Raw genomic sequence first — 22,019 nt, 5'->3', positions numbered from 1 at the left:
TCTTTGTGTTTTCCATCTCACTGCAGGGAGGAGACGAAAGGGGCCTGCTAAGTCTGGCATTCCATCCCAATTACAAGAAAAATGGAAAGCTGTATGTGTCTTATACCACCAACCAGGAACGGTGGGCTATCGGGCCTCACGACCACATTCTTAGGGTTGTGGAATACACAGTATCCAGGTATCACTAACTAATGTGCATGGAAGAACAAAGTTTGTGTGTTCTTTTCTCTTCTTCATGTCTTTACAGACTGCTTATAAACTATTGCCATAAATTAGTAGTAATTAGAGCAGAATAATCCCATGACTTAAAACATAGTGTGTGCATCTCTGTCTCTGCCTCTGTCTCTGTGTGTGTGTGTGTGTGTGTAAGTGTGTGTGTGCTTCTCTATCTCTCTCTCTGTCTCTCTTTCTCTGTCTCTGTCTCTGTCTCTCTCTCTGTCTCTCTCTCTCTCTCTCTCTCTCTCTCTCTCTGTGTGTGTGTGTGTGTGTGTGTGTGTGTGTGTGTGTGAAAATAAATGAAATAAAATAGTGTCATAGTGTCTTTGGTATTTTTTCTCAATTATTTAAACTTCAACGATGTTCCTAAAACACAGATTAATGGGGTTTTTCATGTCATTCTGATTAGCTCTATTTCAAGTATTGTTGTCTGTCTGTACACCTCTTCCTTTCCAGTGGATTCATATCATACCTGCAAAGTCATGGTGTTCTCCCCCCTCTGTCATGCAGGAAAAATCCCCATCAAGTTGATGTGAGAACAGCCAGGGTGTTTCTGGAAGTCGCTGAGCTCCATCGAAAGCATCTTGGGGGACAGCTGCTCTTTGGTCCCGATGGCTTTTTGTACATCATCCTTGGGGATGGTATGATCACATTGGATGACATGGAAGAGATGGATGGGTTAAGGTAACAGACTGCTTACCAGCAAGTACTTTTTGACACTAACATGATTTCAATGCCAGGATACAAGGTCTGAGCCCGAAACTGAGAATTATGTCTGATGACTGAACATAAGGTTATTTTATGCTGAAACTTGTCCTAACAGAATTATTGCAACAAAGCTGCCTTGCAACACAAGCACTGTGTACCTCTTCCTCTGTACCCAGTTGCTTCCCCACCCCCATCCAACCATGCTGCTGCCCCAACCTCTGTCTAATGAACTGATGTCTTGGGAAATATAAAACACATAGACTGGCAAAGACGGTACAGGACAGATTAAACACACACACACACACACAGAGAGAGAGAGAGAGAGAGAGAGAGAGAGAGAGAGAGAGAGAGAGAGAGAGAGAGAGCAGCATACTGTGAACATCTTTGTCCACCCCACATCTTGTACCCAAACTTTTACTGGTCTCACTTCTTGTCACATGGAATTTGGAAATCAAGACATTTTGAGTCAAATTGAAGGAATGGTTTCTTTCTCCTTAGAGCAACCTTCCCATGGGTTCAGGTGAGACAAACAACCTGAGTGTAAAGAACTCATTCCCCTTCCAATCTCTCAGTGACTTCACAGGCTCTGTGCTGAGGCTGGACGTGGACACCGACATGTGCAATGTGCCTTATTCCATACCACGGAGTAACCCGCACTTCAACAGCACCAACCAGCCCCCAGAAGTATTTGCTCACGGTCTCCATGATCCAGGCAGGTGAGGACATCTGCCTATCTCATCCCTGCTTTCAAAACAAGACAGAATGTGAGATCTAGGAGGAATAGCAAGATAGTCAGGCACCAAGTAGCAAGGGGTAGTATCCCTTTGAACCTCTAAACTCATACCCGCCATTAACTCAACAAGTATTTAGCCCACTTTCTATCATTCATGTGTGAAGAAGGTTAAAGAAGATTAGACAAAGGAAAACTCAAGTCCAAGAGACAACTTCAGAGACTACTATTGGATAACCTTTGGCTTTCTTTCTCTAAATTTTATTTCCCTTCTTTACTTGGTCTGCTTTAAGCTGTTTCAACAGGATACCACATCCAGGTGATTTATAAACGATAGATGGGTTTTGGCTCACAGTTCTGGATGCTGGGCAGTTGGAGGCCATGAAGCTGGCACCTGCTCAGCATCTGCTGAGAGTTTTCTTGATTCCTCATCTCATGGTGGAAGGTGAGAGAGCAAAGAAGAGAGAGGAAGACAGAAAAGTTGCCAAACTCATCCTCCAATGTGGAACTCACTCCTACGATGAACAACCGCTCTCACAATAATAGTAGAATCCATTGGTGAGAGTAGTGTTTTCAACGCAATCCACCAGGGAGGTCCTGTCTGCAAAACCGACTGCAGTGGATCAGGGTTCCAGGATGTGAGCGTGGCAGGGGACATTGAGACATATATCCTGAACATGAGCTGTAACACGTGTGTTCTGAGAGCTCTGTCAGGATTATGTAAGAGTCCACAGAAAGAGGACAAAGAATGGTACTTCACACCTCACACCTGGGCGGTCCTTACTGCCATCGCTACCCTCAATGCAAGATGATGTAGTGTTCATTTCCAAGGAGTTGAGGTAAATGTTAATGTCTTTCACACCTCAGAAACTTACAAATTCTAAAGGAATTCATGTCTACTGTTTTCTGCTTACTATAATGAACTATAAAGAACAGAAAACTTAAAAGTCTGTAGAGTGAAGGATTTCAGGCACACTTTAAAAATTCTAGGAACTTTTAACAGAAATTCTCTGATGAAAACTAAGTCCAATCTGGTCTATCATTCAGACTGAGGGGTATGTGGCCACATTCATTCATTTATTAGCTTAGTTATTATTGCTATTTAATGTTTATTGAGTGTTCACTATGTGCAAGGTGAATATTTCTCAAACTTTTTATTTTTATAATCCCTCGTGCCCTTCATCTTTGCTCCATCAAAGCCCAAGTCCACAGTTCATTTCCTTTTTGGCATCTCCACAGATCTTAAAATCTGTTCAGCAGGGAATACTTAAGGTGGGATCAGGATGTGGAGGAAACTGTCACATTCCATTTCTATAGCTCAGAATGCACAGACACCACAAAGCAGCACTTTGAAGTGAAGCCGGCCTGAGTCACCACACTCCCACCGGAGCGTTCTTGCAACCTTCCTGGGGGTCCAAGCCTCAGTGTAAAAACACAGGATGAGGCCCTTTCCAGACCCTACTCATGGCAAGATGCCTGTGCCACGGAGCCCTGCCTCCTCTGGCAACTGAGGGCTAAAGAAAAATTCTGTTTGCATTCTGCTTCCTTCCCAGAAAGTCTCAGGCAGAGCAAGACTTAATGATGAGAAAAGGAACTAAAACCATTACTGGCTATAAATAAAGCTGACTATTGTAAGCACCTTGTCTTATGGTACTAAACTACTCTTGGTAGTACTGTGTGATAGCTGCCCAAACAGCACCATTTTAATTTTTATTTGTGTGCATGGTGTGTATGCACGTCCATACTTACATATGTAGAGTAAAGAAGGAGGTCAGATGTCGCCCCTCTATTATCCAGCTTTCTCTTTTCCTTCATTTCTTAAGTTTCACTGAACCTGAAGCCAGGTATTTCAGTGAGAGTGACTGGTTAGAAAGCTCTGTTCTATCTATTACCCCCCTCAACAGACAGACTGCAATACTAGGTTACAGGTTTGTGCCATGCTGACTCTCCTGAGGATGATGGAGAGTCAAGCTCAGGTCCTCCTGTTTACACAAGAAGTATTCTTCCCATGGATCCATCTCCTAGCCCACCATCTTCCTTTTAAGTTTCAAGACTAATTAATAGGTTCACAGTGAATGTGACCATAAGTTACGATTAGTGGTGCAAGCCTGATGCGCTCATTTACATAGTCCTCCCCCCACCTGCACTTACCATCACCCAGAGTAGAACAATTTTTTTTCAGCACTAGCACGTCATCATCTCCAGTAGTCCCTGGCTGACATCAGCAGCCACACTTGGTGGTACACATTCTGTGTCGACTTTAGACAAACGGATGGCAACAAGTGCACATCACCATAGCCTCGGCCGATCAGTTTCACTCTCTGGCTCCCTTTGCACATAAGAAGCTGAAAGTCAGGAGATGGCACTGTACTCACAGCCTCAGCAACTCACGCTGGGAAGCGGTGGCCTTTTCTTCACCATCAGCTGCTTCTTGCTGAAAACAAGTCAAACTTTGCTTTTTGCCATAGAGCCTCTATCTTGAAGGAAAAGGTTGTATAAGAAATCCTCTCACCCTGTGGGGACTGAAGTTCCTCACTAAGTCACGACATGTCTGTGTCTCCAGCCCTGCCAGACACTATATGGAAGGAGTCACAGTCAGAGAGGACAGTGGAGGCCCTGTTGCTGTAGAACTGTCCCATCTCCTGCTTCTTCATTGTGACAGGGCTCTTTGGACCACTTGGTGGTTGTTTTGTTTTGTTTTGTTTTGTTTTGTTTTGTTTTGCTGTAGTAATTGCTGAGTGATTCTTTGTCTCTGAAGCTCCAACTCTCAATTTTTTTAATGCTTTTAATTTATTTCATAGCCCAATGATTTGGTTTATAAATAGTTAATATATTTTGTTGGCCCAAAAAGCAATGGTCAATGGAATGCATTTTTGCCTCTAGGGAACATTTGACAATGTGTAGAAATATTTTTGGATTTCACAACTGGGATGAGGGGCTAAGAGCAGGGTAACACTGCTGGATCTGATGGATTAAGGCCAGGGAGATTGCCAAGAACCCATCTGCAGAATGGGGGACTCCCTTACCCCATAACAAAGACTACAGGGTCCCCAGATGTCAGGAACACTGTTTTCTGTTTGAATATTTGTTTGTTTGTTTGTTTGATTGATTAGGTTATATTGTTGTCACTGTTGTTGTTGTTGTTGTTACATTTTTGAGGAGTTCAGACATTTCACTAGTTTCATTCTTCCTCCAATCCCAGCCTCTTCTTCACTTATACTTGCAGGGAATATTGTAGCCTCTTAGGCTTAGATTGGGTAACAGGAGTACAGTGACCTTTGACCCTCGTGTGGTTAGAACCACAGTGATATTCTGATCTCCAGATTAGCTATGGAGAAAGTGAGGACAGGGCAGAGGTGACAGACCTCCATGTATACATGTGGCAGCTGTGTCTCTGGTCCCGAATTGGAACAAGCAGGGACCCTTACAACTAGTGACTGGTGAGGTGTCTCAGTGAAGAAAGGCACTTGCCACAGAACCACACTGAACATCTCAGTTCAATGCCAGGAACAGAGAGAAAGAAGAAAACTGATTTATACAGATTGTCCTCTGACCTTCATAACAGTATGCTGTGCACCCACATGCACGTAACTTTTTAAAGTAAGTCTTCCATGTAAGAAATACAACACTAGTTCTAAGACTAATAAATTACATACACTATGTGGCACAGATGAGTTGATGGTAGCATTGATTCATAGATCCAAACTCTGCCAATGTGTTATGCATGAGGTAATCCTTACCAATAGGCAAACAAAGGTTCTTAAGATAGTGAGAACATTCATTAGAAGAAAGATAGCCAGAAGAATTAAGAAACGCACTCCCGAGGTCATTAGCTTCAATAGAGTAAACAAACTTGTCAGGATGTTTCCTTCGGTGGTTTCAAGAATATCTAAACTAAATTGCTCGTAGGATCCTTGCCAGCCCACAAAGCCTTCGTTCCTTTCCTTGTCAGGAAGAGACCCAGGGAGGAATTAATGAGTATTTGCCTCTTTATTATGCAGATGTGCCGTGGATCGACATCCCACTGATATAAACATCAATTTAACAATACTTTGCTCAGATTCCAACGGGAAAAACAGGTCATCAGCCAGAATCCTACAGATAATAAAGGGAAGAGATTATGGTGAGTGAAGCTTCCCTGGCTGCTTGTGCTTTAGGTAAAGATTGGTTTTAGTATATTAATTAGAGAAAAAAGAGTTTGCATAATGAGCATTGAGAAGGCATAGAAACATTGGCCTGGCACAGGCCAGTGCGTAAATCGCTCCATTTGTAAAGGTTCAAGGATTGCCCACACCCGAGGGCTCCCCTTCATAATTACCTTTCCGTGGATTGAATGGCTCTCTGTAGTTTCAAATAGTTTGAGTCTCAAAAGTCAGCGGCTGTATTTTTCTCATCTAAGACCTAAAGTGAAGAATTTCTCTTTATTCAGGAGAACTTGTCTTAACATTTTATACACACGGAAATAAGCCTTAAAGGTAAGAAATTGCTGAACATTCAACATGCAAGTCTCAGCAATTAGGAAAATAATGTTTCTAATAAAAATAATTTTAAAATGGATCTCTTTTAGAGAAAACAATATAATTGACTTGTAAAAACAAGTCATGGGAATAAAATGTTTAAACATTATTTTTAATAACATGATTACTGGAGTATTTACAGAGAACTTAAAAACAAAACGTTGGATAATGAAATCCAAAACACTCAGTATTTTTCAAAGTTGTAGTACATACTCCCTTTTGAAGGCCACAATATCTTAAGCATTATTATGACTTAGGAAGCACAGTAGATTGAGATTATTAAATTGATTACCCCATCTATTGGCTCATTCAATGGGGCTATTTATCCTAGCACTAGGAATGAGGCCGCTGGGCTAGTTCATGTGGTATTTGTTATTTTATTTGCTTTCTCTCTCTCTCTCTCTCTCTCTCTCTCTCTCTCTCTCTCTCTCTCTCTCGTGTGCGTGTGTGTGTGTGTGTGTGTGTGTGTGTGTACACCTTATAAAAGCCAAACTAAAGAATAACATGGTTTGGATAAAAAGCCACCAACTAATCCAATGGATTTTCATTATATCTGGAGAATTAATTAAATTCTACTAATCAAATGAACTTCCAACTTCCAGAGAAAACCATTAACAGACTTACGTTTATGTATTTTGAAATACATCCAAAGTTCACACAGCTCCCCTTGTGAAGACATTCAGAGACCAGCTGTAAGTGACAGGCACTGTTATAGGCTATGTTGAACAGAGGGGGCCGCTGAGGTAAAGAAAGGTTAGTTATCACAGAAGTCTGAACTGTAAAGGATAGGTATGAACTGGAGCCGCCTGATTCTAGTATTCTCAACCTTTGTCATTCACTTACATCTTCTGTCCTGGTGCTGGGTATTTAAAACTTGTCTTCTCCGAGCTTTAGCACAGTCATGTGGGGAGAGCAAGGTCTTCAAAACAAAGGTACTGCTCCAAAGGTTCTTACGTAAGGTACGGCCTGTTGATTGTGACTTATTTGATATTAAATGCATGAGAAGTCACCGTCAGGTGAATTTGCCACAGGTAGCTCGAAGGAACGCCTGGAGCAGACACTGTTGTCCTTGCAAATCTATAGGCAAAACCATTATCAAGCCTGGAGTGAAGGGTACTACTTCACTAAAGAGACAGCGATTTGAAGAGCACAGTAAATGTGGATTTAAAGACCTCTTATGTGCTATGCTTTTATTTCCATTATAGTGTGAACCTTTTAAAACTTTTTAAACATTTCATATGATTTGACAGGTCTGGTTTGATTTATTAAATCTAAGCAGAACCATTTTTTATGGACATTTATTGTTCAAAACTCAAGTTTTAAAGTATTTTGGTTCTATAGTAAATAACAATGATTTTAACATATTTGGGTTTGGATTGTGTTGGAATCTTGTTGTATCCTGACAGTTAAAATGAATAGGTCCTGGTGAGCGCTTTCATGTCATTTAAGCTGGCGCTTCGATGCCATTTGAACAGTTTCATTATTCTCATCCGTATGTCTGAAAAGGATCCATGTCTCGCCTTATGAAACGCAATGGAGAATTCAGTTATTATAATATATATTACTTGATCTGTATCACTTTTATTTCTGGAAATGTTTCATCTTCTCTAATACTAATTTTTTTCCAGAAAGTGAGCCATCTCTTCTTGAATTCAAGCCATTCAGTAACGGCCCTTTGGTGGGTGGATTTGTTTACAGAGGCTGTCAATCTGAAAGATTGTATGGAAGCTATGTGTTTGGAGATCACAATGGGTATGTTTCCTAAGCCACAGGTCTATAGACCAAATGACATGTCTATTGTTTGGCACACTACCAAAAGTGATCCAAGTGTCTATCCCCCAGACTCAGACCTTGGACACACAAATGTTACTACTTTCTGGTGTTCCCCCACATCTGAAAGCTTAATTGAAGAGATGCTTCTGAAGAGATTCTTTTCAACTGGGATAATGTTTAAAGGCAATTAAGTTCTCTGAGGGGATTTTCCATTTATTTTGAATTTTCCCATTATCCTCACCCTAATTCCCAAACTTGTTTTAAAGAAATTGTGGTTTGTTTGTTTGTTTTTTATTTACTCTGGAAGACAATGAATTTTGGTAATGCCAAACCTTAGGATCTTGAGCAGCACTTTGCAATATGTCTAGATAAGTAGATACTACAAAATAAAAATTTAGTCTAAATTTTCAAGGTCTCATGGTGGGTGATGATAAGGAGCTGATGAAACCCATGCGGAGAGGTTCTTTCCTGATCCGCTCAGGCGAGAGGAGCCCTAATGTGCTCCGCTTCTACAAAAGGCAGGGACTGAACCCTGGGCTCTACCCCATCCCTTCCTATGCAGCCAACCTGCAGTTGAGCGTCGCCTGAGAAGTGTCCTCTCTGGGAGTAGATGTTGAGGGGCTCTCTCTTTCTTGGATTATTTTTAGTACCCCCTCTGAACCACATTTTATCTTCATCTGGTACTTTCATAGTGTTCCCGTACAACGCAGAGAAGTGATGTTTTTGGTGTGACGATTCTTCACTGCGATGTCTATTTCTAAAACATCTTAGAGTGCCCTGTATGGGAGGTGTACTCTCATTGTGGATTTTGTGGTGTGTTTTGTTATAGGAATTTCTTAACCCTCCAGCAAAGCCCAGTGACCAAGCAATGGCAAGAAAAGCCGCTCTGTCTGGGCGCCAGCAGCTCCTGTCGAGGCTACTTTTCGGGTCACATCTTGGGATTTGGAGAAGATGAATTAGGTACCGTGTCTACTGTCCCATTACGTTCCAGTTTCACCCCTTGCTTGGAACACTTAGTTCTGCCCTATAGAATCACTGTTTCTTCTTCTATTTTTTGAAAATGTACCCACAGCAAAAGCAAATCTCCCACAGAGTCCCAAGGTGGTAAAGTTATACCTTCTTTCCCAGTAACCTTTCTGCAAAGAGTCTTTATATCTTGTTGATATTTCAGAGATTACATAAAAATTTAAAAAGCAGAAAACAGAAGCAGAATAAGGGAAAAAGTTAAGTTCCAAATGGATTTTTTATAACTACTTTTTATAAGTCTTTTTATAACTGCTGATACTTTCACTACGTTCTCTGATGATCTTTAATCCTCTGTATCGATCCCTGCACTAAGAGGATGCTTTCATTCTCTGTCTATCCCTGTTCTATGGTGATCTTTACATTCTCTATGTATCTATCCCTGTTCTATGATGATCCTTTTATCCTGTATGTATCTAACCCTCTACTATGATGATACATTTATTCTCTGTCTATCCCACGTGCCCACCTCTAATATATTTTCAAAGGGCAGAATCTGAAGCTAAGTTACACTCTCTATTGCTTACTTGTTTTGATGATTTGAGAATAAAAAAATGTGCAAGATAATCTGAGGTGTAGAGATCCTTGCCAATAGAACAGAAATGACCTCCTTGGCTATCTGTGTGACAATATTTTGGCATGTTTATCAATGTATGGAGCCTGTTTTTGTTAATGGCTTGATCACCATTCCATGGTGCCACTGGGAGGTGGTGACATCTTTAGCAGGTGAGCCTCAGTTGCAGGAAATTGGTGCTCTTTAAAAATAAATCGAGCCGGGTGTGGTGGCGCACGCCTTTAATCCCAGCACTCGGGAGGCAGAGGCAGGCGGATTTCTGAGTTCGAGGCCAGCCTGGTCTACAAAGTGAGCTCCAGGACAGCCAGGGCTACACAGAGAAACCCCGTCTCGAAAAACCAAAATAAATAAATAAATAAATAAATCGATTTATTTTGTATGTATGATATTTTGTCTGCATGTATGTGTGTACACCAAGTGCATGCTTGGTGTACAAGGAACTGAACCCAGATCCCCTGCAAAAGCTACAAGTGCCCATCTCCCAGAGCCTTCTCTCCAGCCCCAAACTCAGTGTTCCTAAAGGGAGTATTGGCACCTTGTTTTTCTCTGTATCTTTGCTTCCGGGCTGCTGTGAAGGCCACAGGCCTTCTGTGCCATACATTCCTACCATGATGACTATCCCAAGTAACAGAGCCAGGCTACCACATACTGCAATCCCAAAACCATGAGCTAAAATAAAACTTCCCTCCTTAAAAAAATGTACAGAGCCTAATGAGCAAAGGGAGTTGAAATTGGAATGTGATTAGTTATAAAGTGAAATTGTGTACTGTCCACTGTTTTAAATTGCAGAGTTCAGTGTAGCTTCCTTCAGCCTCAGAAATGAATTTTAAGGCATTAAAAAAGGGAAGAATATGTTTCTTTCCTGAGTCAGAGTATTCTCTCTGTAATGAAAGCCCAGGTTGATTTTGTTTGTACATTGAAATGGGACACCAACAGAAATAGCCCCATGCCATTCACTTAGAGTAATAAAGGACTCAGGCAACTCTCTCAGAAACACACACAGGACATATATGAGACACTGCGATATAATAGGAACACACACAGGACATATATGAGACATTGCGATATAATACTTAGGAACACACACAGGACACATATGAGACACTGCGATATAATACTTAGGAACACACACAGGACACATATGAGACACTGCGATATAATACTTAGGAAGGGAATTTGGCTGTTCTTGCTCCAGAGGGAAAACATTTTATATCTGAGTTTTTTCTTTGATGTTCTTGGACCCTACTCAAGGGAATAAAAAAAGATATACTTTTCTAATTCATAAGCTCTGTAATATAACTTTAATGTCATGGGCAGACTTTAATTTTGAGAAGAACTGGGTCTAGGGATGGGCATCAATGGTGGAGTGCTTGGCGAGAATAGAAGGCACTGGGTTTCCTTTCTGGGCACAGCTTACCAGGGAAAGGAAGAAGGGAAAAGAAGAAGATAGAGGAGGAAGGGAAAGAATGGAGAAAGGGGAGGAAGGGTAAGGGAATGGAAAGGAGGGGAAGGGAAAGGGAAAGGGGAGAGGTTAATGCAGGCAGCTTCATGAGAAAGCAGGAAGACCCCAGGTGAGGTAATTTATATAAATTACTCTTGAAAAGAATCAGTGGAGTTAGAGTAAACGCAGACCAGAAGCAGAGGTGAGGATCCCAGGGAGGAAGCTGTTTGCTATGGTCCAGTTGAAAAACACCCTCCTGAATAGGAATAGGCTGGGCATAGAGAAGAGGTGGATCTGGTCCACAGAGGTGTGATTACGAGGTGCCACTGCACCTGTAAGCATCAGGTTTTCCTGAAGATGGATAGAGTCGTGCTAGTCGCTTGGCTGTGATGTCCTGCTATGAATTCGCTCTGCATTATTTCTCTTCCAACAGGAGAGGTTTACATTCTATCAAGCAGTAAGAGTGTGACCCAGACTCACAATGGAAAGCTCTACAAGATCGTAGACCCCAAAAGGTAAAATTTCTTTCTCCTCTTGAGTCTGCTCAATATCCGTTCTCCAGTTGCTTTAGATCACTCAAAGGTATTACAGAAGAGGCACAGTTTGCAATGGGCAACATTCTATCCTTCCCAGGACAAGGATGCACTTGACCTTGAAAGACTTGAAAAGCTCATTCATGTCACTCTTATCCTCTCTGAGTTGGCTTGGACCTGTGGGACTAAAATTCCCAGTAAAAGTCAGGAAAGGACCCTAGCATGGCGGTCAGTGGTTTCAGCTCTTGTGTTAGGAAAGCAGTAAAGCCTTTAATTTTGAGAAAATGAGGACTTTTCTAGTATATAGCGCCTCCTTTGTGTGATTTTTCACCAGCTGAGTGGGCTGTTATTTTAACAGTGAACATCTAAGTTGCATTCCAACACTGCCTGAGCTCTAAGCACTCGTGAAGACAGTTCTAACCAAGCAAATAAAAGCTAGGGGGCTATTATGTTGTTTGGTTCAGTCAAAGGAAGATTTGAAAGGTTTTGTCCTTTAAAGCCTGTATTTTGATGGCTTAGTAAATAGAATGTTACCTTGAAAGCATGAGGGAAAGAGTTCAGATCCTCAGAATGCACATAAATGTGGAGTGGGCATGGTGACTGTTTACAACCCAACATCTGGAAGGTAGAGAGGGAATCCCCAGGGCAGGATGCCTGGCTAGACAGAGCAAGGAGGATACTCAGTGTTAACACCTGGCCTCTGCACACATATATGCACACACATGTATGCACACACATATACTACATCCTTAACACCTGGCCTCTGCACACATATATGCACACACATGTATGCACACACATATACTACATCCATGTGAGCATGCATACACAGATACATGCTTACTGCACATGTGTGTGCATGTGTGTGTGCATGTTTTCTGCTGCTATTTCCTCCCCATCTGCCCATCTCAGTGTCAGCACACAGTTCTGCTATCCTTCTGAATCATCATTTTTCCAGTAGGAGAGCTGAACTCTCAGTAGCTGCTAAAATTACATAATCATTTTTATAAATACAATTAGTAAGTGATGAGCTAACTAGGACTTATTACTCGCCAACACCATTTCAAACTTTTTGAAGTCTCTCTCAAGAAACTCTGGTGGTAGGAATCAATTCTAGTGATAGGAAAGGTTAACCAAAGGCATTGTTGACATTGCTCGATTCTTTTTTTAAAAAACAATTTATTTTTTTTTATCTTATGTGCATTGGTGTTTTGCCTGCATGTATGTCTGTAGAAAGGTGTCAGATCTTGAAGTTACAGACAGTTGTAAGCTTCCATTTGAGTGTTAGAAATTGAACCCAGGTCTTCTGGAAAAGCAGCCAGTGCTCTTAACCACTGAGCCATCTCTCCAGCCCAACGCTGTTCAACTCTTAAAATACTATTCGTAAGTTGTCAGTTGTGTGTTTTCCTGGAAAAGCCATGGGTTAGTAACTGGACAGACTGACTTTTCTATACCCTCCCCCCCAAAAAAATTCTTTTCCTGAGAAAAATACATGTTAGCATTGGCCTCTGTGCCACAAAGAGGATACTCAATGAGACGTGGTCGCTGCCCTTTGCTCGCTGAGAACAGGAAGCCTTCACTTCACAGGAAGAGACATGCTTGTGATACATGGAGTTGTACCGAGGGTTTCCCTCTGTAGTGTGAAATCAGTGTCCTCTTGGAGAAAAAGCAAAGCGATGCAAAACTGTCAGACACTCAGGAGGGTGCTGAAACTCATACACAGACATTAGCCAAACTAATGTGAGCTCAGAACAGAGCGTTTTAATGACCTGCAGAGAGGGCTCAGGGGGTTCACCCAGACCTCAGGCAATTAGTTTCAAAATGGTCACTGTTGTGTCATTATGTTGTCAAGACTGATCAGCTTTTGAAGCTTCGCCATAGTAAGGTACTGAATCCCCTCCCCCTCAAAGCTCTCTTGATCTGGATTGTTTAGTCTGTTGGTGAGTAGAGGTGAGTTCTACACCTTCAATCTATTATTAGAATCTAATTATCAGGGTTGCCATGAGTGACCTTGGCTTTGGGATCTTAGGGCACCCTCTAGTAGGGTGGTCTCTGAATGACATACCTGAAGGCCTGGCTTCTCATTACGGGGCCTGTTCTGGTGATTCATGTCATGTGTGGGACCAGGGTTAAGAGCTGCGTTTGCTTTGCAGAGGTAGGGGAAGGAATAGAATCCCATCCTCCTACAGAGGCATCAGCACGTTCTAAATTAAACTAAGTGGAAGAAAGCTAACGTTTTCATAAACATTTGTCGGGAGTCTCTTACTGTTTTGATGTGAATGCCAGCGATTATTATTGCAATGTTTTTCCCAAGAGGGGCTGGTGTTCTATATGAGCTGACACCTCTGCACAGGAAGAATTATTTGGGGCACAGAAGTCAATCGCTAGCATAGGCATGCTAAAGAGGTCAGGCAGAGTAGAGGTAGTTCTTTAAAACTGAAGAAAAAACATCAAATTTAAAAATTCATATGCATGCATATATGGGTATTTCTTGTTATTTCAAAATCTAACTCAAATTGAATAGTGAAGTTCATTGTCTTTTGATTAGAGAGAATCCCCTAGATTTCTTAGACTATTTTCAAAATAGCTTTCACCTGTCAATTGATCTATGACCCTGGAAGACAATACTACTACATTGCAATTTGATGTATTTCTATATAAGGTATCATAGAAGTAATATATTTACTATAGTATTTATGTTACATTTTTCTACACACGCACACACTAAATGAACATAGAAATAAAATGTAGTAACTCTTAGTCAAATTTAGCAAAAACACATGAGGTTGCAATCTTGTTGCAACCTGTGAGGACAATTTGGTCTAACACTGTAAACTGCAGAATCATTTGCATAAGTTTTAAATTATTTACAGTGGAGCAGCTCCCTCGGAAGAAGGACTTTTAAATGAAGTAAAGGTCATTAAATTTCAATTAGTCAACTTTTAAGGGAGTATATTAAATAACAGGGTTCCTGGTACATTTCCTACACACATATATTTGTATGTTGCTCTCTCTCTGTCATTACCCTTATTCCTTTCCCTTCCTCCCTCCCATTGGTCATCATCCACAATGAAAATTTAAAAATAAAATATGGCCCGGTTTCCCAAGTTGTTATTTAGGGAAAAGCCTTCCCTGGAGAGACAGATCAGGAAAGAATCTGTCTCACGCCAAAACACTAAACACACTTCAAGGACATCATCAGAGTTGTGAAAGTTTCCTCTCTCGTCAGAATGGAGAATGTCCATTTGGGGTTCCCAAACTCTCTAGTACTCAGTTCAGTGTTACCTGTGATCTGCTCTTGGAGGTTCCAGGGGACAGACATAGACATACTGGGCACATGATTTGGGCAGTGACTCTCATTTTACCAATGGTGCTGAGTCTTATCTTCCTTGAAATTAAACAGCACATGCATTATTAGCGTGCTGTGCCCCTTGGACCATCAGAACCTTAGAGATAATCATTGCCTCTTGCATCTTGACTACATGGGACTCTGAAGTGAGTTGAATAATATAATTAAAGTGTATTCTAATCTCTGGGCTCATTTGGTTGCATTCTTTGCATTCCACAATTATTTTCAGGTGCTGTCTCAGCCTTTCAGGTTCTCTCCCTTCCAAAATTAGGATGCAGATGTCAGTGTGGCTTGACAAAGTTCTTACCACCTAATTTCAGACAGTCAAGTCATTTCTTAACAGCTTGCTCTTTGCTAACTCTTTCCAGAACTAATTAAATGTTAATTAATTAGTGTGGAATGAGTGTGTGTGAAATGGCTCAGCAGGCAAAGGCTGATACCTGAGTTCAAGTCCCACCTTAGAAAGGTAGAGGGAGAGAGCCCAGTCCACAAAGCTGCTCACCTCCAAATAGGGACTGTGGCATGAATGAATGAATGAATGAATGAATGAATGAATGAATGAATGAATGAATGAACGAACAAATTTAAAACGATGGGGATCAAGTGCTCTTGGCAGTGGTGGAAATTTAAAAGTTCTGACACAGTTATGTGACTTCCAAACTTTCCCTCTACAGAGCACAAGACTAAATTTGTCTCAGGTGGACTTAAAGCAAAGTGTTTTTGTTCTGACTGAGAGATGTTCTCAGGGTTAATTCCAGGAATGTGGAAACAAAGCTATTCCTCACGCCTTGCTTCGCCTTCTCTAAACCTACTCTTCCTGTATTTCAACACCTTCTTAGCCCTTTTCCAATCAAGACACTGGGCCCTTTCCTTTAAGAGGTCTATAAATTAACAATGCAAATTCCAAGCTGGAAAAGTCATTCCTCAGAAATGCTGTGTCCCCAAACTCTTCTGTGACCAGTATCCAAACCTGCCGCCTGCTCACTCCCTTGGGGAGCCACTTACTGCCCTTGGTTTGGTTTTTTTCTTAAATCACTTCATCCTACTCCTCATTATGCACCATGCTAAAATATTGGTTTTAGGGGGAAAAAATCAGTTCATAAGGGTAAACTAGTCCTTTGTGTATGGAGCCCACAGGCAGCTCTGTCATTCTGAAGAAACTTATACATAACACAGTAACTTTCATCCAGTAAGCCAGTGGAGTCCCGATTTATCAGTCAAAGTTTTATGCAAGTGGCCCCCTAAGTTGATAAATTCCCACAGTGCCTGTTGACCCAGCTGCCAAGTCCTCTTGCAGCAGGTGGTATTCTCATGACCACCCTGACAGTAATACAAACTGTTTAGCGGCTCCATTGACCTTGCAGCTATTAACAGGGATACAGGCTCCACAAGGGACCAGCTCTCCAACAAGACAGAATTTCTTAACACTAGGGGTCATGAACAAGTATATGCCCTATAAAAATCTGTCCAGCGTGGTCAATTTGAACTCTAAAAGTCAGGGAAGCATTTTTGCTATTATTTTTTTTATGTATATCTGATAACCAAAAAATGTGTGTACACACATCTCCTTGCCTTTGTTTTTATTGCTGGTAAACTTCATTTCACGTGTAGTTTAAAAAATGTCATTTTTAGCTAATAAATCTTAGTTGCCACAGATTATCTGAAATTTTAAAGATGTTTTACTTTTAAAAACAGGCAAAATCAAGGTTAAAACTTCTAATGAATCTGATCCTGGGTACATAATTTGTTGTGATGATTTTGATATAACTAGAATTTCCTCATTTTTAGCAGGATTTGTTTATATTTATGTATTTACCGGCATACTTAGACCTGTGTAATACCCGCAGCATTGCAATTCCCTCATTTTTAGCAAGATTTGTTTATATTTATGTATTTACCGGCATACTTAGACCCGTGTAATACCCGCAGCACTGCAGATAACGTTTACCTATTACAAAACAAAAATCTATGAAAAGCTAATGTAACCAAGTTATCCTAAATACTTTTTGTGTTCTGTTTTTGAAAACAATCATGCCTTTATTCAAAATGATGTCAAATTTTGTGTTGATAAAATGCTAACCTAATTCGGTTTCTTCCCTTTTAACATTTCTACTGATTTTGTACGCCATCACAATGAATCGGAACAGTTTTCTGTAGCTCTGTTAAAATATAATTACTTGATCAACATGAATTGTAGATGTTTACAGTTCACAGCCCATCCCCCAAGACTTACCTTTGGGGGATTTGTTCCAAGAATTCCCCTGGGTGTCTACAAGTGCAGATCTAACCCTGGGTATAGTTTTCCTCAATGCACACCCATGATGAAGCTTAACTTATAAATTAGGCACAGAGAGATTCACAGCAACAATTAATAGTAAAGTTATAACAATATGCTATAATGACATATTTTAAAGCATTACTGGTTCATTTCAGGAATTTTTCATTAACATTTTTAGACTACTATAACCAAAAGGCAGAGAGAACTGTAGGAATAACACATTTTTAAAAATAACTATGTGAATGTTCAATGATTAAATCAAGCTAATTAACATTAGCCTACATACCAAATATTTTAAATATTTATATTTATTCCCTATTTCCTACAGATGTGACATATAACCTCAACATTCAAAGAAATTTTCCACTTTCTTCAATTATAGCCTTCCTAATTTATCAATTTTGAATGCTGGACCACTAGCCCCTGTCATAACTATATTGGCTGCCCTGAAATTTTGATGGAATTGCCACCTACAAATGTCATTTATTTACAAATATATAAAATGGGGAATATAAATAATGAAAAATTTGTCCTCATAATTTTTACCTGCTGATTGTCCCATGGAAATAAAGAGGTTGATTCATTTGCACACCATCTTAGACATTTGTGGAATGGGGTGGTGACTAGACCATCGTCACATTAATAGGTGTTAGGCCCACTCAGCCCTATTAGTGAGTATGACAAGTTAGATCCCAGGTTAAATCCCAGAAAGCCTTAGAAGGGACAGCAACGGAGAAGACTGCCCAAAGCCACTTTGTTCAATGTGCTTCAGAACAGAAGTTTCTAGGCACTGTTTGGAAATAACATAGAACATTGACAATATCTAGCCTAAATTACAGCTTTAAGAGACATAGTACAAATAAAAACTTGTGATGGTATAGTGTATGTACAGACTTACAGTCATTCTTGAAGTCTACTCCTCCCTTGGAGCACACACGTGTCAGTCATTCAGGAATTACCAGCGGGAAAGTGGAACAGCCTCAGCGCCTCAAAAAGTATTCAGTGTCTTGTTATATGTTTTAAAGAGGAAAGAGCTTCTGAAAAGGCCGCTTCTTTTCCACACAACACCACACCCCAGTAAGATGGCTGTTTCATGGACACTCAGGAAGAGAGTCTGTTCAACCTGGAATATGACCATGCTTCAGATGAATCGGGAGACCTCCTAGCCCAACTGGATTGATTAGTTGTCAAGTTCAGCTTCAGTTTTTGCTACAAAGTGCCTAGAAGTAGTCACACATTGCTGTCAGTCCCTGGTGCTCTTGAATTCAATCCTCTTGAGTACCATGTACAAGAAAAAAAATGTTACACAGACTAGCCAGAGTAAAGACAATCATAAGTAAGAGCTTGAAAGTAGGATCTGTATGAGATAACTCAGTACCCAGGGATCATTTCTCTGCCTTGATTTACGCAAATGAGCAGTAGTCGGATCTCCCATCACAAGAAGCATCTCTTCCCCAGCCGTCCTGAAGTAAAAGAGTGGAGACTGCCTTTAGAAACAGGGAGCGGCAAAAGTTGACTGCAGGGCATCAGACAGTCAGGGAATCCCTGAAACTATAGGGTCAGCTACTGCGGCACAGGAAGATAGCTGCTTTGGCTGCTGAAGACAGACTCCACCCAATTACAAGACTGCAATTGCAAAACTGTCTGTGCTTGGAAGTTCCAGGACACACTAATCAGTGGCCACATTAGTTGCTCCTGGTTAGGAAATGGCCTCCACCAGAGAACACCCTTTGAATTGTTAGAGCTGACTCTATCCTTCATCCTGCTGGTTGCCCATCATCTAAGACTAGATTGTGAGTAACAAAGATTTGAACAATTGGTTTCTCTTAACTTGTGAGAATGGGAAAATCATGGAAGAGGGACAGATTTATAAATATGATGATAATGAGGAGACATTTTTCCACGAGCCCCAAAGTGACTGAGAGTAAAGAAGTAGAGTGTTCTTACATCAATTTTCCCTTCATGAAGAAGCTGTAGAATGATCCCATCTGCTAAAACCTCGCACAAGTCAGAAGTTTATAAATAAGTAGTGTTTAAGATCTATATCTCTTGTTTTACAATAAAGTAAATTTGAAATGTGTATACCTCAGAGAAAATTAAGAATGAGCTTTTTTATTTTTCTGGCGAAATACAAAATGGATGAATGTGGACGCCTCTCACTGGAAGGACAGGCAGGATTCATCACAGTGTCTCAACACAAGCTGACAGGAGATGTCTCATCTATTAATTTATTTGTTCATTCACTAAATTAAATGCATTAAATTAAAACCACCCAGAATCCCACTGCCCCAAGAGAGCCTCCATTGGCCCTTTCTATTCACTGGAAGTCAATACAGACAATGTGTGTTATAAATAACCCAGGCTTCCCACTGTCCCTCTTCATTGTAAAGTGTCCAAACCTTTACACCACAACATGAAGCCAGCCAAAGTGGGTTTCTAAGAAAATGTCTTAATGTTTCTGAAAACAATACTTTATATATTAAAGAATATTGAGCAATTTCTGTGATGTGATAGCCCCTCAGAATTCCATTATTTGTCATGTGAGGAGATGAGGAAATATGTTTTTTTTCTGATTCAAATTAAGCTTAAGGGCTGTGGGGATAGCTGTCAACACATAAGCTCAGTTTATTCTTTATTGCACACCACTCAAACACACTCAAACACCCCTTTGGCTATGCTTTCTATTTTGAAAGTTACTTCTGACTCCATTCAGTAGAGCTCAGAGTCCAGAGACTTTAGAAAAATGATTGTTTAGAAGAACAAAGCAATTCAAATGATTCTTATTAGATTATACAATAAACACAATTTTCTAGCACAATGAAAATATGTATTGAAATTAGTTAAACTACGATGAATATGTACTCTCAATTTTGGCTTAGCTGTCACTAGTTGTAGTTAGGTAGTATTTATGTGTTCTTAAGATGATCTGTCTCAATGCAATGGGCTGGTAGCAATGAAGTTCAAATGTACTGCCTAGCCCCTCTTCCCTCTGAGGATCCTGTTTATCTTACCGAAAACGAGGCTGCCCTCATAGCCAAGATCATGCCAAGGGGAACAGCTGGCTCTCCATAGCAAACATCAGGTACAGAAGGGTGCTTGGTTTAACCAAACATCTTTGTCAAATATACTTTATTAAACATATTCCTAGAAAAATGAATTTAAATACATTGACTTTCCTTCTTCTCTGGATGAGGAAACAATCCTCTGACCTTAGGACAGTCTGACCTTGACATTTTAGCCTTTGATGTACCTTCTAGTATTGCAGTTAACATAAACACATCTCGTAAACATAAATTAACTGTACCATAAGAATTGTTAGGAAAAAAATACAGCATTTTTTGGTTTTATGTTTATGACATAAAAGTATATCAATTTGGTGAGATGTAGTGGTGGTACACACCTTTAATCCTAGAACTTGGGAAAAGGGATAAGCATATCTCTGTGGCTTTGAGGACAGCTTAGTGCTCATAGCGAGTGTGTGTGTGTGTGTGTGTGTGTGTGTGTGTGTGTGTGTGTGTGTTGTGTTCAGCAAGACTCACTTGGGAAACATATGAAAAATATAGTTGATGCTGTCTGAGTGGAAGTGGGTTCAGGCCATGGAATGCCTTAGGGAGGAGCTCTCACAAAGACTGACTATGTTCAATTTTAAAGGAGCAGTTGAATAGGTTTAAGGTTTAAGTCTTCGGAATTGCAGCAGTACTTGCAAAACAGCATTTTTACAATAAAGTAGGATTTTTCATGATGCAGATAGATACAGAAGTTCCTATAAATCTTTAATATTTGAGATTTTAACACATGATTTTAATCATTGTAGAAAAGGCCATTTTTAAGAAAACAGACTCTCACCAGCAAGTGGCACACATCTTTAGTCCCAGCACTCAGGAGGCAAAGCAGCTCGATCTCTGAGTTTGAAGTGTGAGCTCCAGGACAGCCAAGCCTACACATAGAAACCCTGTCTCCAAAAAAAAAAAAAAAAAATAAGAGGAGGAGGAGGAAGAGGAGGAGGAGGAAGACTCTTAAAGTCTTAATTCTTTGATTATTTAGGAAAGCCCTATAATTTTGTGTGGCTAACCCTTGACTTTGGGAGCACATGACAGACTTAACGTTTCTTTACACGCTTTACCATAAGATCTTTCTCACAATATGGTAACACCAAGACCAGTAAAGATAGGAAACTGCATACTTTTTGCCTAAAGACTAGATAATGAACATTTGGACCCATGGTGCCATCTTGATCTTGCTTAAATGACACCAGCCACTAGAAAAACAGAATAATCATGAAAAATCTATGCTGGCTTAATTTTCTCTACAAATGACAATAGTTATAGAGCAATTAATACAAAATGCATGAAGTTTCACATTGCAAATGAGATTTCTGTGCTTGCTATTATTAGCATTTTCCTCTTCATAACAGGAGCTAATTAAATTATTATATAATGATAAAATAATTTAATTTTATATAATTCATAAAATTGAATTCATAAAATTAATTCTATATGTCTTTCTTTGCATTAACAGTTTAAATTTTTATTTGATAGCATAAATATTCGCTTGCATATGCATATTAGGATGCCTTTCAAGGGAGATGAAGGAGAAAATTATTATGTCAAAATAAATGCTAAATGAGCTGGATTCAGCAGCACAGGTCTGCAATCCCAGTAACTGAGAGGCTAAAGTAAGAGGATTTCTAGGTCAAGTCCAATCTGGCCTACAAAGCAAATGTGAGGCCAAGCTGAACCCTTCCCTGGAAGACAAGAGAGACAGAGAGATAGGTAGACCCTGCCTCAAGTGCGTGCGTGTGTGTGTGTGTGTGTGTGTGTGTGTGTGTGTGTGTGTGTGAGAGAGAGAGAGAGAGAGAGAGAGAGAGAGAGAGAGAG

At 40.3% G+C, this 22,019-nt stretch overlaps 1 protein-coding gene across 1 annotated transcript in view; it reads left to right on the top strand.

The window, feature by feature from the left end:
* Hhip (hedgehog interacting protein) overlaps window positions 1–22,019 on the top strand; it is an 87,564-nt gene that overhangs the window by 61,534 nt on the left and 4,011 nt on the right. The window contains exons 5-11 of the mRNA XM_021220457.1: window positions 27–178; window positions 727–900; window positions 1,497–1,640; window positions 5,656–5,777; window positions 7,800–7,923; window positions 8,774–8,904; window positions 11,416–11,497. Of these exons, the coding sequence (XP_021076116.1) occupies window positions 27–178; window positions 727–900; window positions 1,497–1,640; window positions 5,656–5,777; window positions 7,800–7,923; window positions 8,774–8,904; window positions 11,416–11,497 (929 nt within the window). The remainder of the gene's footprint in view (window positions 1–26; window positions 179–726; window positions 901–1,496; window positions 1,641–5,655; window positions 5,778–7,799; window positions 7,924–8,773; window positions 8,905–11,415; window positions 11,498–22,019) is intronic.

The sequence above is a fragment of the Mus pahari genome, chromosome 20 (genome assembly GCF_900095145.1).
Source record: "Mus pahari chromosome 20, PAHARI_EIJ_v1.1, whole genome shotgun sequence".
Taxonomy (NCBI): Eukaryota; Metazoa; Chordata; class Mammalia; order Rodentia; family Muridae; genus Mus; species Mus pahari.
This window is presented reverse-complemented; position numbering and strand designations above follow the sequence as displayed.